General features: G+C 28.9%; 2 protein-coding genes and 2 long non-coding RNA genes across 6 annotated transcripts in view; 2 read left to right on the top strand and 2 right to left on the bottom strand.

The window, feature by feature from the left end:
• The window catches only part of LOC149894891 (uncharacterized), a 116464-nt gene that overhangs the window by 61628 nt on the left and 38085 nt on the right, over positions 1-16751 (top strand). The window lies entirely within an intron of this gene.
• Positions 1-16751, bottom strand: part of LOC149894894 (uncharacterized) — a 315082-nt gene that overhangs the window by 282649 nt on the left and 15682 nt on the right. The window lies entirely within an intron of this gene.
• On the bottom strand, positions 2396-11779 carry LOC149894899 (uncharacterized). Its single transcript, XM_090076238.1, has 3 exons — positions 11735-11779; positions 11302-11334; positions 2396-3107 (listed from the first exon to the last, which is right to left on the bottom strand). The coding sequence occupies exon 3, from the start codon at positions 3085-3087 to the stop codon at positions 2677-2679; it is 411 nt and encodes a 136-aa protein (XP_089932364.1). The 5' UTR covers positions 3088-3107; positions 11302-11334; positions 11735-11779; the 3' UTR covers positions 2396-2676.
• On the top strand, positions 13735-16139 carry LOC149894898 (uncharacterized). 3 transcript variants are annotated; one of them, XR_016449221.1, is made up of 3 exons: positions 13735-13908; positions 14281-14434; positions 14567-15772. It is a non-coding gene; the product is annotated as an uncharacterized LOC149894898 (long non-coding RNA). The 3 variants fall into 3 exon arrangements; XR_016449222.1 differs by lacking the exon at positions 14567-15772 and adding an exon at positions 15804-16139 and having other exon boundaries at positions 13760-13908; positions 14330-14434; XR_016449220.1 differs by having other exon boundaries at positions 13760-13908; positions 14330-14434; positions 14567-15771.

Here is a 16751-nt window from a genome sequence, read left to right as displayed (position 1 = left end):
TTTTCCACGTTTCCTGTTTTAAAAGAAAAAAAAAATTTTCGTGAAATATTGATGAAATAAAAGATGTTGTGAAATATTGCTATTATGTTCGTGGAAATGAAGGTGCTAAAGGCAAAGGATCAAGCTCTGCTCGTGAATGTTACAGATGAGTAACCACTGAAATTGAAAATATTTGGCGTAAATTCAGTTTTCCACCAATCGAAACAGAGGGAGTATTCTCAAAAGTATGTAGATGAATGGAAAAAGCATCCAACTTAAAATTTCAAGACTTTGAAGAAACGCTAATTTTTATGACAAATTGAAAGCTTTTGACAACATGTTTGACATATGGTCATGCAACTGTTATGATTTAGGAGTAGAAAGAGAGAAATGCAGATGTACTTTTAAAGTCCCAATAAAAGAATGGGATGCGTTTGTAGGGCAAAAGAAACGCACAAATCAACTTGAACTACTCGATCGTACCTACACATCTACTTTAAAGAAAACTGAAAAAAGAAAAAAAAAAAAAAGTGAAATACACATACAAATGTTAAGAAAGACACTGATAGACAAATTACCGATGACAATTTTTATGAATCTATATTAGGATAGGATAATATCATATTAGATGATTCTAATAATGAATATGACAAGCTATACGAATCTAATGTCTTAAAAAAATGTAATCAAAATAGGTTTCATTGCAATGAACTAGCAATCATAGCAGATCGTTATCGTGGCAGTTGCAGAGCAACTGCTGCTATTGTCAATGCTGCTCTAAAAGACATGGGTATACTAAATGAATCAATTATGCTTGAATGAATCAAATCAAATGAATAAAATATGCTTGATAGGAAAAAAGTAGAAAGAGAAAGACTTCGTGTTGGACAAAAAAATGTAAATGAGAGAAAATGCGAAAATTTGAAATTACAATGTATTGGTTTTGATGGAAGAAAAGACAATACAATAACAACTGCAGGGATAATTAAAGAATAACATATTACAATTGTTAGAGAACCAAGCAGCAGCTATATAGATCATTTAACACCTAATGATGGAACTTCTCGCTGCATTGCTAATAAAATTCTCCATTTAATATATGAAACTGGCAGCAGCGGTTCTTTAAATGCTCTCTTATGTGATGCAACTGTAGCAAAGACTGGAAAATTTGGAGGAGTGATAAAATTAATTGAAACAGAACTCGATAGACCAGTGCAGTGGCTCGTTTGTCAACTACATTTGAATGAACTTCCCTTTAAACATGTTTTTGAGTTGATTGATGGAAAGACTTCTGGCCCTGGATCATTTACAGGAGAAATTGGTAAAAAAATAACAGAAGACTCAACTAATTTAGAAGTAGTTTCTTTCAAAAAAATTAATGGTTCTTTTCATTTAATTCCAGATCTTTAGTGAATTAATATCTTTAAAGTATCTGTTTATCTATTCAATCAGGAGATGTTTCAAATGAAGTCTCTAAAGATTCTCCCGGAAACATTCATCATGCTCGGTGGCTCACAAGAGCAAATCGTATTCTACGCTTATACATTTCTACAGAAAAGCCAACAAAAGAACTTATTGACTTGGTTACAATAATTATGCAATGCTATGCACCAGGATGGTTCCAAATAAAATCAATTTATTTGGCAATCAATGGTGCTCAAAATTTTTGGCATATTGCTCAACTAGTTAAAAATGCAATTATTGATGTAAAATATAAGGAAGTAATGAAGCAAGTTTTGAAGCAAAACTCATATTTCGCTAACCCAGAGAACAAGTTAGAACTAAAGCCGTTCAAAGGATACTTAAATCCAGGTTTACTAGCGAATCCAATAGACATTTCAAACTTCCTACAACATTAAATCTTGGAGCCATAGATTACTGTGAATTAATAAATTGGGACATCGAGGAAGTTCATTCACCATCTTTACTGAATGACTATTCAAGAAGATATTTTGAAAGCCAATGACACTCCATTAAGTATCCCAAAGTATCCTTGTCATAGTCAGAATATGGAAAGAATAGTTGGAGTAGTCACAAAGGCATCAGAAACTAGATATGGCTACGAAAAACGTCACAAACGTGTAATAAACCTGTTGGAGTCCAGGGGAAAAATGCCTAAATTTGATTGGAAAGCGCAATGGAAATAAGACATTTATAAAAATATACATTTTTTTTGTAGCCTATAAAAAGTTTTCATTCTATTTTTTTTTATATTTCTAAAAGTTTTGTTTTTTTGCTTAGAAAAGGTAATATATATGAACAGAAAGCATTTTAAAGCTTATATCCTTTTTAAACATCTTGAATCCCCTATTCTAATAAAATATCTAAACAGTATTTTAGTAGAACATTTTTGTAGTATATCTAAATCATTACAATTATATAAAATAAAATAAAACAATTATAAAATAGTTACATATAAAAGTTTCTTATACCCCTTTTTCTTTAAAATGCTTAAAAATCAGATTTTGTGTGCGACCCCTACGGAGGCTAGCACAGACCTAAAAATTGGTATACATCCTATACACATATATAGGAACCCCCCACAAAACGCTGCTTCTTAAAAAAAATTTGACCCGCCCTATTACATATACCTTTTACATATTTATATTTATATTTATTTAACATATTAAACAATTTTTCTTCTTCCTAAATACAAGCAACTCGATGTTACAAAACTCGCCAAGCCATTTACATATGTCATCGTAAGGTGTAACTATCTAATTCTTTAGCGAGTCGAATCCACGGAAGAACAAAACCTTTAAACTCGTTCTTTGATATGAAACCACAGTCAAACGACAAATATTCAATCTTATGCTTCGGTGTCCATCCATCAATCTTCACCGGATGATATAAGTAGACACTACAAACGTTGGTCGAACATGAAATAATAAGTTCTTTCTCATCTTCAGATAAAACCTTTTTATCAACAACTAATTCATTCAACTTGCATCCTGCGTCAGAAAACCTCTCCATGAAATATTTCTCAAGTGAAACTTCATGAACAGTTTTTCCATCGTCTATATCAATATCCCACCATCGTCTATCGATTGAAATTTTCAAATCACCAGTAATCGAAGCCTGCGCTTCAAAGAAGCATTTCATGAACATCTTTCGATCAATCAATTGATCTTAGAAAAAGAAGAATAACGACATATTAATATTATTAATATTTATTTATTTGCAACAATAATTATTCAAGACAATCAAGATTAAACATTTTGAAAACACGATATCATGTTAACAAAAAAACAAACATATTATTTTGTAAATCGAACAAAAAAAAAACAATCCGAAAGATCACAAATTAATTTCAAAAAATGCTTTTTATCTTATAAATATTTGTTAAACAAAAAAATAAATTACGAAATACAGAATTAAAATATTTATTGAAAATTGTCGTACGGATGTCGCGCTACAACCAATAGAAATACGAATAACAAATAAGCCAATCAGAAGCTAGCTCAAAAGCATCAAAAAAAAAAAAAAAAAAAAACGCGCTAATTGCTTTTAAAGTCGCGAGAGATTTTATGCAAAATGATTTACTTTTGAAACGAGATAAAAACATTTCGCTTTCTATTTCTTTGCTGTAGCAACAAAAAATATTAAAATGTAAACGAAAGCACCTCAATTTAAAGTGGTAACAGTCAATGAAGATTGTCAAAACGGTTGGAGATTATATTTTAAAATTTTTTGCACGAAATGTATCTTTTTTTAAACTTTCAAACTAGTTTGGAAGAGAAAAAATATCAAACAATCATTTTAATAAAACCAAAAAAAAACTAAAAAATTTTCAAGTCTGCAACTTTGGTCATAGAAACAATAAGTCACTGTTTTAACTGAACTTTTTATCACTTTTTCCCTTAAATCCCAACTTATACAGATATATTTATAATAATATATTATTAAGCTCAAAATTGATTCTAACAACTACATTATACATAAGAATAAAATCTTAATCACTGCTTTCACATCGCTCGTTCAGAAATAATTATTAGCAAGAAAATGAAAGTAAAAGTTAGCGATCCATGAGAAAACTCAACACTTGCGGCTTAGCTCTCGTTTGAAAATCGATCGTTCGCTCACAGAGTTTTATGAAAACTCCACCGCAGTGAATTTTAGTTGCAATTGAAAATTCGAAACAACGTTCGAATTTTCTGATACAACTTAAACCCACTGATCTCAAAATATAACTGGATAGCGTATTCAAATGCCTTTTTCAAAAAAAATTGAAGCCAAAATTGGCCTCCCAAGATGGCGGCGATCGGAGCTCTTAGCGGTGATCGATGTACATTTTATAAGGCTTTTTACAGAAATATTAAAGAAAATAAATAGTTTTTTGAAAGAAAAACTATTTATTTTCTTTAATATTTCTTTAATCTTCTAGACTATGAAATAAAGTTTTAATGACTTTAAAGAAATGAAATGATTTCTGAAAAAATCAGACAAAGTAATTATTTAGATACTAAGGTACAAAATATTCGATATACTTTTTAAGTGTAATTTACGATTAAATAATATTTATGCACAATCTATGTACCTTTTAGTTCTTAGTTACCCAATGTAGTGTGCTAGAAGGTTGATAACACGACTGTATGGTAAGCGGCAGTGGTATCTACTTACAATTTTGACAAATTTTATATTTTCAATTTTTGTAGCAAGATACCAGATATGTACATCCTGCATGAACTATTAGCTGAGTGCTGTGAGTACACACAACTCAGGGGTTCCTTCTAGGATTATTTAATACATACATGTAATTAATGGATATAGTATTTAATAAAAAAAATTAAGTACAAAATATTATTTTTTAATATATGTTATTTTACTTATATATTATTCTTTGTAATATTTCAGCTCTCAATAATTGAGTCAATTGTTTCTAACTTGTTATTCAAAACAAATCATTAAGGGAATGTTTTGATAACATATATTTTGTATGTTATCTAACATTATCAACATTATGTATCTTATCAAAAAACTTATATGTAAATTTACAATAAACCATCTGCATTAAATGTTGGAATGCATTAGTACTTTCTTATCATTTCGAACAAACCAGTTTTTTAAAATTCCAAGACAGAGGAGGTTTAATTGAACCAACCAAAAGTCTTGCCATCATATGCGAAGAAACTGAAAGATGTTTCCAAAGGTTGCTTGCCTCAATAAATGACAACCTTCCAAATGAAATAGGAATTCAAAATGCCATTTCTAGTGCTGTTTTGAAATCAGTTGATTACTCAAAAATATTTAATGAACAAACTTCTCATATGTTTGACTCAGCTATAACTGATAACCATTTATTTCCACTGATTAAACTTATTTCAGAAAACTATGCAAAAATATATCTTTATCACCTGGGTAAAAAACAAACTGCCAAAATAACTGGAAAAAAGCTTAGGAAGCAATTAACAAAACTTATCCTATTCAAAAACCAATCAAAAATATTTTTATGATAAGATATATATATATATATATATATATATATATATATATATATATATATATATATATATATATATATATATATACATATACATAAATGTATATATAATAACTCTAGAAGGAACCTCTGAGTTGTGTGTAATCACAGCGCTCAGCTAATAGTTCATGCAGCATTTATAATTTATCTAATGAACTAATGCCTAAAAAACATTTTATCTTAAAAGTAAAATCAGCTGCCTACCATGCTGTTGTGTTATTAATCTTCTAGCACACAGCATTGGGTAGTTAAGAACTAAAAGGTACATAAATTATATAACAAATGCTAACTATTTGAAACTTGAGATTTCTGCACAAGCAAACAAATACTTTTTCTTCACTATTATTAAACAAACTAAACTTAAGCAAATTAAAATTAAAATTTGTACTTAGTTTTACTGAGAATTTTTGTTTTATTATATTTATTCTAAAAAACGAAAAACAGAAAGTTAATATAGAGCAACTTATTGTAAGAATATGTTTTGTTAAATAAAAAAAATATTTATATTTGAAATTTATGTAAATAAGTAATATTCCGTTATTTTTATGAAAAAAATCTTACGTTAAACAAAAAAACTAGATTTTTATTAGAAAATTATATATTTATCAATATTTGAGCTTAAGATAAAAAACTTGATTATCATCAGTTTCTTAATTTTCATATCACCATTCCTTAATTCCGCCGCCATCTTGGGAGGCCAAAACTGGCTTCAAAAAATTTTTTCGCATACGCTATCCAGTTATATTTTGAGATCAGTGCTTAAACCGTCACTCTTTTTTAGTTTTTTGGAAAATTTCAAAGTTCTGTGGAAATGCAGTTAGCAATCGTTCTATTCGTTCTAATTGTCATGGTACGCTTTAAATATTCTTAGTTCTCCTGAGAATCTTTATATTCGTAATATTCTCAGTTCTCCTGAAAATATTTAGAGCGTCTCATGACAGTTCTTAAAAATAGGAAAGCGATTGATGTTTTTGTACTTTTTTTTAATAAAAAAAATAAAAAATACTTGTTTTTGCTAAAATCGAGAAACATTGGCATAATGATAAACAAATTCTAAACTCAATTCTTATCTCTCTATTTAGTGCTATAAGAGCGACCTTTTTGGTCAACAGAAGAGTGTGCTTCTGTTAACCAAAAAGTCAAAATATAGAAGAATTCAATTGAGCTTTTTTATTTACAAATGAAATTTTGAAGCGAAACTTTTCATTTTGAAACTGAGATCAATATCATAAGAAAAGTAGTCAGTCTGACTAAAGGAGACCACATATTGAATAAGTATAGAAACTAAGATCAGAAGCTATGTTCCACCCCGAGTTTGGTTTTTAAACGAAGCCGGGCTTGGGGTGCCGAACTCGGGGTAGGTACCCCGAGTTTGACACGCACACCCCAAGTATGGATATTGAAAGTTTTTAAAGTAATTATTTTTGCGGATATTGAATGTTTTTAAAAAAATTGTCTTTTTGGATTGCTGATTATTTTAAATAATGTTTTTTTGTTACGGTTTGATTCGTGATTTAAATTAAATGAAATTATTTTTGATTATTAAGGTACAAACTTGTGATATATTAGTTATTAAAAGTACAGATATTTATTGGCGATGCCCTTTAACAAAAGGCTTTTTCTCTAAGGTTTTTAAACAAAATGAAATATACATTATGACAAACTTATGTCAATGTGTCGGACAAACATATGTCCATGCGTGCTTTTTATGTAGAGTTGAATTAATGTAATAATAAAGTTGTAATAAGAAAATGCTCAAGTTTAGTACCATATTAGTTTTTGACCACATTGGAGCTTCCAGTAAATTGCCTGCATTCTTTACGTGCTCTTGGTGAATTGCTACTTTCTACCGAGGAGGGAAACTTTTAAGCTCAATATACTAAAAATAAGCCTGATAAAGGGTCGTCCATAAAGTACTTACGCTAATAGGGGGAGGGAAGGGGTCAAAAAACAACGTACTTAAGCGTATGGGTGATCAAATATAAAAGTACGTAGGCAGTTTTTATATTATTATTGTTTGTTTTTCAATTATAACATACAATAATCAATGGTTTTTAAGTGTGGTAGGGTATCTAATAAATTGGATGCTTAGCCCGGGCATCATGAAGTCTCTGTGCACCTCTATTAGGGCACATCACTTGCGCTATATGCAGGAAGTGTATAGCGCTAGCTGTATACAGCTATTCACGAAAGTTTAAACGATTGCAGAATTTTTATCAAGTATGTTTGGTTTTTGTTTAATAAAGAAAAACTGTAAAATGATATTGACTTAATTTTTTTTATTTGTTAAAGAAAAAGTAATTAGCTTTAAAATGAATATGAACATATTATAAAAATTTTAATATTTAGTTAGAAAGAAGCTATTACAAAAAATCTTATAGGAAAAATAAAAAGCACAAAAGTTTAAACGAATTGCAACATTCGAACAAAAAATGAAAAAAAAAGCGAAATTAATATATAAAGTGTCCTCCTTTGCTTTTATAGCAAAGATAAACTCGTTTATGGATTGATTCAACTAATTTCATGCACATCACGCAAGGTACCTTCAGCCAGTACTCATTCAAAAGTTGCTTTAAATGCTGAGTTGATTGAATTTCATGGTATGTCAGTTGATTGTCGATCCAAGACCAAATATTTTCGATTGAGTTGAGATCTGGTGATCTAGGGCACCAGGGCATCACATTAAAATTTTTTTTTCAAAAAATATTCTTTGATTGAGTGTGCTGTATGAGCTGAAGCCTATGAAAGATGAATTGCTTGCTTCTGTCATACAAGTGTCTGATTGATGGAACTAAACACGTTTCCAATATGTTCTTGCAGGTGTATTAATTCGGCCTTCATACAGCTCACAAAAGCCTATACCTTTGTGAGAAAAACATCCCCAGATGCCAACCGAACCTCCACCGCCTTGTCGACGATGTTGCAAAAACCTGTCTGAATATTTCTCAGTTGCAAATCTTTTGACATAGATTCTTCCCTTGAAAATTAGCTTCAACACTCCAAATAACTTTTGCCCACTGTTCTACAGACCAGTCCAGCCTTTCTTTTGACCAAACTCGTCGTTTACGTTTATCCGTGATTGAAAGAATAGGTTTTCTAGCAGCTATGTACGTTCCAATACCTTTGTCCAACAATGTTCGTCTCACGAGCTCTCTGCTAACTTTTGGATTATTTTTTGACTCATTGAAGATTTGTGCTAGTTTTTTATAGCTGAGTCTGGGGTTTTCTCTGCTCAATCTGAATATACCATTTTTGTCACGGTTGCTGAGTTTGGATGGTCTCCCAGTACGCGGCATGTCGGAGACGTCCTTGGAAAGTTCCCAGGTTTTGATGGTTTTTCTAACGCAATATTTAGAAATGTGAAGTATTTTGTCTATTTGAACGTTTGTGTGATTTTTTGTCCGCGCCATACCAACAACTTGCCATTTGATGTCACTAGAAACTGATTTTCGACCCATTTGCACGCAATTGAAATTAATTTAAATTTACAATATTTCAAGTTGATTTTTAATGAATTAAAAGCTGCCTGATGTTGTGATGAATTTTTTGATTGAAAAACTACTCAATTATCTGCTAATTAATTGATCCTAAATAAAATCGTTTAAACTTTTGTGAAACCTCTTAATTTGTATCACCTACCTTTTAATGAAATTTCTGGGTAAACGGTAATGAGTCAAAACCTACTTTTTTTTATTCTATTAACAAATAACCTTTTTACCAAATTGGAAAAATAATTATTTTGATATCTATTTCCGTTAGATTTTTATTCAAGAAAAACCGAAGATTAGATCTGAAAATTCTGCAATCGTTTAAACTTTCGTGAATAGCTGTATAATAGGGCGCTATTATAATATATATCAACTGTATATAATAGCGTGCTATTTCATTATTTTACATTGTAAAAAATAAGCGGATACGTTTATTTACACGTTGATGTTAATTCGCATTAAAAAGTCACTCACTCCAAGTGAAACGTGACCTACCCCGAGTTTCAACGAAAAACCGCACTCGAGGTGAAACATCACCCCAAACCCGGCTTCGTTGAAAAACAGACTTAGGGTGGAACAGCTAAAAAAGATGACAACAGACAAAAAAAGAGAAAAAGATAGCGAATCTGATTTGCTTAACGCTAAATAATTGATAAAAGAGTGCACAAAGAAAGTACATGTAAAATGACGTTTCTTGATCTACAGATAAGGTTTTACCGAACGAGTCCCTTTTTGTAGCACGTATATTGCTTTAGTCCGTTATATTTATTGAGCTGTTGCTAAAGTGATATGCTACCTGATGTTTCATTTTCTACTGGCTTTTTTATGAGATGTGTCATTAGCACCTCGCAAAAATATTGAAACCATGCTGTCAAACATTCCGAAAAACAGCGTTTACAAACATAAAGTGCAGGTATGACAGCGATTAGTTTTCTTTAAACGGTAATGTTTTTTTTTATCGAAAGAAATTGTTTAAAAGAGAATAAACAACTAGAGACTTCCCTGAGAAGAAGAAAAGGATGAGCTACTACCCTATCCTGTCAATCTATTTGAAACTAAAATCCATTTTTCCAAGTGGTGCTTTCAAAGCAATATTCGAAATCGAACATATTTTGTAACTGAAATTTTATGAACTTAAAGCCGAGGTGAATGCAGCGATTAAATGTTAAAAACGGATGTTGAAATTAAGGCGGTGCTAGAGCTCTAATAGCTCTAAGTGCTTGCTTTTTGCTGCGTTTTGACTAACGCAATTTATTTTTTATAAACTTATGAAGTCAATGTCAGCAGGTGCTGATGATTTTACGGATGGATATGTTATGAAAACGGGTTGCTTAGTTTTCTTTCAGCTCACGGTAATCATGGATCATGATAATGCCAACCTAGCTGACCCAAGAACGCCACTTCTATGGGGTGATAGCGTCATAAAGATACCCTGTGATGCAAGTTTTGGAATCTTTTAATTTTATCCGCGGAAAATAATTTCATTTGAATGCTCAAAATGAGTGAAATTGTTTTCTAGAATTGTTTTATATTGTTCTTTTTTCATAATACCCTCAATTTTAACTAGGTCACCTACACCAGCTGAAGAAAAACATCCCCATACCATAACTGACCCACCACCATGATTGAATGCGCCAAGAAAAACGCCTGTAGAATAAGAACCACTCTGAAATTATTGATTATATATACTCTGAGATTATTCGGTAATAATTTTAAGAATAATGGTTACATGAATGTTCTTCTATGTAATGCCAATAATTTTATTATAATTGTTTAATTGCTGCATGTACAGTTTTCATTTTAAAGACCAAAATATTGATTTGCTATATAATGCGTGGTTTAAAGAGTTGATCTACTGATCAATGGCTGAACGCGATTTTTGAAGGCTGGTAAAGTAAAACACAAGTGATTGATGATTCTATTTCTCACACGAGCGATGCTTCAATTAATGTTTACAGTTTCAAACTTATTAGAAAAATGAAATTTTTTCAATATAATCATTTTTCTATTGTCTAATACATATTGTTAACCTATCGATACCAAACAAATTCATAACTAATATCTATTTCCTAGCAATTTAACAAAATGATGAAACTGAAAACTGAAAACAAAAAACCTACAAAAAAAAAATTAAGTAAAATTTAAAGTTTACAACAAAACGAGGCTTACAAATAAAACTAACAAAACAATCCATTTAACTCGATAACGAACGCAACTGACAAATAAAATCATTTACACTACAATTAGTAAAATACTAAATCGAGTGAACAATTCGAAGAAAATTTTTCGAAAATAAAGCAATCATATTTTAAATGGATTGGTTATTATTAATTAAAATAAAAAAATAATTCTTACCGTAATATATTTTCTGACTTTTTGGTAACAAGGCTAAAAAACGAACGCAACTGACATTTACACCATTTACTCTACAATTAGTAAAATACTAAATATTTATAACATACCAAAAGTCATATGAGAATCATTTTATTCGTAAAACAGACCAAAAAAACTTAAGTAATAAAAATTTTCACTTTCTCCTTTCAGCTATTGAAACTTTCTTCAAAAAAAAATTCTTCCCGTGTTTTTATAAAAAGTAGATCATTTTTAGCTGGAAATGCTCAATTGTATTTTGCAAATGAGAGAAGAAAAGTAGTCGAATTCATCAATTATTTTAAATTTGTGGCGAGTGAACGAATCGAAAAAATTTTATCAAAAAAAAAAGCAACCCTATTTTAAATGGATTGATCATGTGAAAATTGCAACAAACAAATTGAAATATATGTCTTACCATCAGGGAACCCAAACTTTTTTGGTACCAGGGCTAAAAAAAAAAAGGGCAACATATGAAATTCTTTTTTAGAAAAAACCTCTTGTTTAATGAAAAAAGAAAGAAGGGGAGGAAAAACAATTTTAAATCGTTTATCTTGTGCCTTGCAAATTTTAAAAAAGTGAAATTGACTTTTTTGGCAAAAACAGTAAATACTCATTCCTTAAATATAAGGAACCCAAACTTTTTCCCATATTTTTTTTGTTATGGTCTTGTAATGAAATTAAAGTCAGAGTTGTTATGGTCTTGTAATGAAATTAAAGTCAGAGTTGTTATGGTCTTGTAATGAAATTGAAGTCAGAGTTGATATTTTTGTTATGGTCAAAAATGATAAAAAAAACTTTAAAACCTTACCTGCCTCTAAAAAGCTTATAGAAGTCTTTTTCCACAGAAAAAGACTTCTATAAGCCTTTCTATAAGCCTTTTATCATAAAACAAATATTCTATCTTATTAGTTATAACCATAATAACTTCTGACTGATTACCCAGTCTTTTTTCATAATAATCCATTTTACTATTTTCAATTATGTTAATGTTTAAATTATTGTTTAAAATTCAAAATAACGTTAATAGTAGAAAAAAAAAAATTCGTTGAATATCGATTATTATCATAGCAATAATTTAACGATTTTGAATTATAAATGAGGATTTGAAATACGATCTTTTAAAGTTGGGCTTTCATAACATCGCACCTACCCAGGAAAAAAAGTTCTATAGAACTTCTATAAACTTTTTAAAAATTATTAAATTTATCTTTTTTTTTTTTGAAATAGAATTTCGAATATAGAAGCAAAAAAACGGATACTTTTCAATTTACAAAAATGAAATGTATTTAGAAGGTATTCATATTTATTGACAAGAAGAAAAATGAAACAAGAAAGTTGTATAACACCAATAGTAAAGTTGTACTTTACTACTGCTTTTATGATTATTATGACTATTATTATTATTACTAATATTATCGTTATCATTTTAGTTAATTACATCAAGTTAATTTTATGGCAGTGTCCTGCTTCTTTTTAAAAGACGTTATTTGTACTTGTAAAAGAAATTTCGACTTTCAACTCATGAAACTTAACATTTCCAAAATGAAGATTGTTATGAGCTAAATGCACTTGTTCAATTAAATATGAAAAATATAAAACCTTTAGAGCTTTTTCATGATTTTAAAGATCAAGTAAAAAACATTTGGGATGTTCTAGAAATATTGAGCTGCAGATAGAAAAAAGACAAATTATTATTATCATTACTATCATTATTATTACTATTATTATTATTATTATTATTATTATTATTATTATTATTATTATTATTATTATTATCATTATTTTGATTATTATCATTATTATTATTATTATTATTATTATTTTTATTGTTATTGTTATTATTATTATTATTATTATTATTATTATTATTACTATTATTATTATTGTTATTATTATTATTATTATTATTGTTATTATTATCGTTATTATTATCATAATATAATTCCTACAGAAATGCTTAACGTTTAACGTTTAATGTTCAACGTCGTTTCGTCATTAGTTCCTAGGCTTTGAATTAGTTACTAGGCTTTGGTAGAGCGCGTTCTTCAAATGCACGCGGCCATTGGAGAAAGATCTTTTGAGCGAGTTAAAACTTTCCTTTTGGAATTTAATTATTAGTTTAGATATATTACATAAAGAATCATCTTAATCAATTATATATCATATTATAATTGAAGTAAGTATATGAAATAGTTATATATACATTTTTATCAGATAAAGTAGAAAGGACTAAAATTTTTATTAGATAAAGTAGAAAGGATTTAAAGTAGAAAGGATTTTAATTTTTTAAATCGTTTAGATTTTGTTTGTTTTAGTTTTTCTTTTAGCAGTTTTATTTTTTTATTTTTTAGAAAGAAAATAGGGGTATGGATGTTATTTAAAGTTATACTAATGCTATTTCCATAAAAGGGTTATATTAATACTTTGAAATTTCTGTGATGCTATTAACTATTTTTGTTCTTTTTTAGAAAATTTAGAAAAATAAATTAAAATTTTGTGCCAACACTAACAACGCATGTCACATGTTATTGTATGTAAAGGTTAAATTTTGTTATGAGGATTACAGTTCTTATGAAGAAAAAAAAGAAGGTAAAGATTATTGTTTGTAAATATATATTTTGTATCTTTTTAAATTTTCTCGCATCATTTTTAAAATTTTTGTTTGCACACGTTTATTGTTTGCATATATGCTTTTTTGATATGTTTGTGTATGTGGTAATAAGTGCTTTATAGTTGTTTTATCAATGTGTTTTTATAATAATGTAAAGTGTTTTTTTACTGTTTGTGTATGTGTTAATATGTGTTACATAATTGTTTTAAAAATGTGTTTAAATATGTATATAAGGTACTTATTTATTTTAGTATTAGTATATATTTAACCTTATATACATATTTAAACACATTTATTGTGCTTATAGTTTGTACATATGTTTATATTATGTTCTTTCTGTGTTTTTAAAGTGCTGTGACTTGGTAAACATCTACCTGAAAATCAATTATTGTATTTTAGAGAAGGAGCAGAACATATGGCTTTAGATCGTGCAGCTCAGCGTGATATGCACCTAATGGCATGGTTTAAGTTAAATACTGAAAATGAAAGAGCATATTGCTATTCGTATGTAGACATTCCTTATCACTTTATATTTGATGATAAACATTGTAAATGGAAGGTTAGATAAAGGGGTGGTAATAAGGTGATAGTAAGAATGTATAAAGTTAATCCAACTGGAGAATAGTTTTTTCTTAGACTGTTACTTTTGCAAGCAAAAGGAGCAACATCTTGGGAGGATGTGCATACTGTTAATGGTATTGTCCTTGAAATGTTTTGTGTAGCATGTGATTTGAAAGGTCTGTTGCAAGATGACACTGAATGGCAGAATACTCTTTCTGAGGCGGTTTTAAGACATGCCAAAGAAAATTAGACAGTTGTTTTCAATTATTTTGACCTTTTGTGAACCTGACAATCCTTTACATCTCTGGAATACATAGAAATTTTTTATGATGGAAGATTTCATTCACCACTCAGTCCCACTTCTAATAGCTGAACAAGCTACTCTTCATCAAATTGAAAAGATTATTAATCAAATGTGTTATATAAAACCATATTTGTTTATAGTTGTATATATGTTTAAATTATGTTGTTTCCATGTTTTCAAAGTGGTGTGATTTGGCATTATGTTGAGCAAGATTGATAACCTTGCCAGCCAAGCGATGTACTTATAGCAGAGTTGTGACTTGGCAGCATTTAGTGCCAGGCGGAGTTACTGCTTTGGAGCTAGGTTGTGTTGTGTAGCCTTTTTTAATTATTCTCAAAACACATAATAATGTCTGTTAATGTTTAGCGTAATGTGTATGAGAGTATGCAACCTTGATCTTTAAATCCAGGGTGTTTTCATGTCCTAAATTTGAAGTAATTGAATAACTAATATTGAACATAAAAACAAATATACTTTTATGTATTTATATGTTTAGTAAAAAGATAAATATAGTTAACTTTAAATTGGTTTTCTAATTTTGCCTTTCATATTTTAATTTGGTTTGTTATCTTCACTGGATTTTAGGATCAAGGATGTAAATATTCTATTGTTATGTGTTATTGTTGTGATGTTTTGTGTTGGTATTCATTTTTAACAATAGACACCTTCATGTTGGTGACTATTGTAAAAAATGAATAATAGGTTGTTTCATTATTGGAACTTACTGCTTTTATTTATTTACTGAAAGCCAAGACAACATGGTAAAAATGCAATTTATATCTTAAATTGTTTTTTTTTTTTATATACATATATAGTATTGTTAATCCTTTTGTACTTCGAAACAGATTTTATTGTTACATTTTCGATAAATGTTTATATTAACTGCCATGTCAAAATGGGTTACTATAAATAGGTACATCGATTTTCAGTTTTTATGCGGTGTTTTATTTTTGTTTTTTTTGTTGTTGTAATTATAGTATCATAATTCCATTTTTTTTTTTTCTTTAGGATTTACGATTGACGCATTTATACGATTTATAAAAAGAAACCTGATTACCTTTTATTTTAAATTTTGGTCAGTTAAAATGACATAAATGTATGCAATTAGTTCAACTTTTTTTAAAGTTTTCTCTATTTTAAGCCTAATAATTTGCTGTACGTAATTTGGTGGTTAATATTGTAGTTTAGCGCATTTTTCAAATATCGAGTTACTTAAATTTTACAAGGTTTTTAACTAATTAATTAGCTTAGTTTGCATTTGCAACACTTTTGAGGAAAGAAAAAATTCTTATATATGTTAAATTCTTATAAATGTTAAAAAGAAAAAATTCTTATACACGTAAATCATTGTTTTACATTTCGGTATTCTGGTAAAAGGTCTTCATCAAAAACTTGACTACTCTTAATAAAAATATTCTCCTGACCACCATTAAGGTAAAACGGCAAAAACGGGGAAGGGAGGTCCTTTATTAGTGTCAAAATATTGAAGAGAACTTAACGTTTTAAAGACAGTTTCCTTTTTTAAAGAAACATGTGTCAAGGGGATACCAAAAAGTTAATAATTTATGTATAATTAACGTTCGCTTTATATTAATCTTATAAATTAAAGTTCATGTTATAAAAAATATCACAAGAATTTAGCTTCACTTTTTCGTCAATTTAAAGCATTATGAAGTGTTATTATTTTGAGTCAGTAACTAAAAACGTATTGCGTTGAACTTGGTAATATCGAGGAAAATGGTTCTGCCTAACACTGATATGACCTATGTCAATGGTAAATTACTCAATATTAAATAATTGGTAAATTATTTTACCTCCGCATACTTTTTATTTTAACTTTACAGATGGTTTAATTTTTTAAATTTGAAGGCGTTTTTCTAAAAGGGTACTAGTTATGGTTTCGCAACTTTAAATTGTGGAATACAGCCACTATAAATTAACAGACCGACCATAACC

Source organism: Hydra viridissima, unplaced genomic scaffold (genome assembly GCF_058129835.1).
Source record: "Hydra viridissima isolate aposymbiotic clone 2 unplaced genomic scaffold, HvirCarnegie_v1 scaffold_1, whole genome shotgun sequence".
In the NCBI taxonomy this organism is placed as follows: Eukaryota; Metazoa; Cnidaria; class Hydrozoa; order Anthoathecata; family Hydridae; genus Hydra; species Hydra viridissima.
Note: the sequence above shows the minus strand (reverse complement) of the source record. Positions and strands in the feature narration are given on the sequence as shown.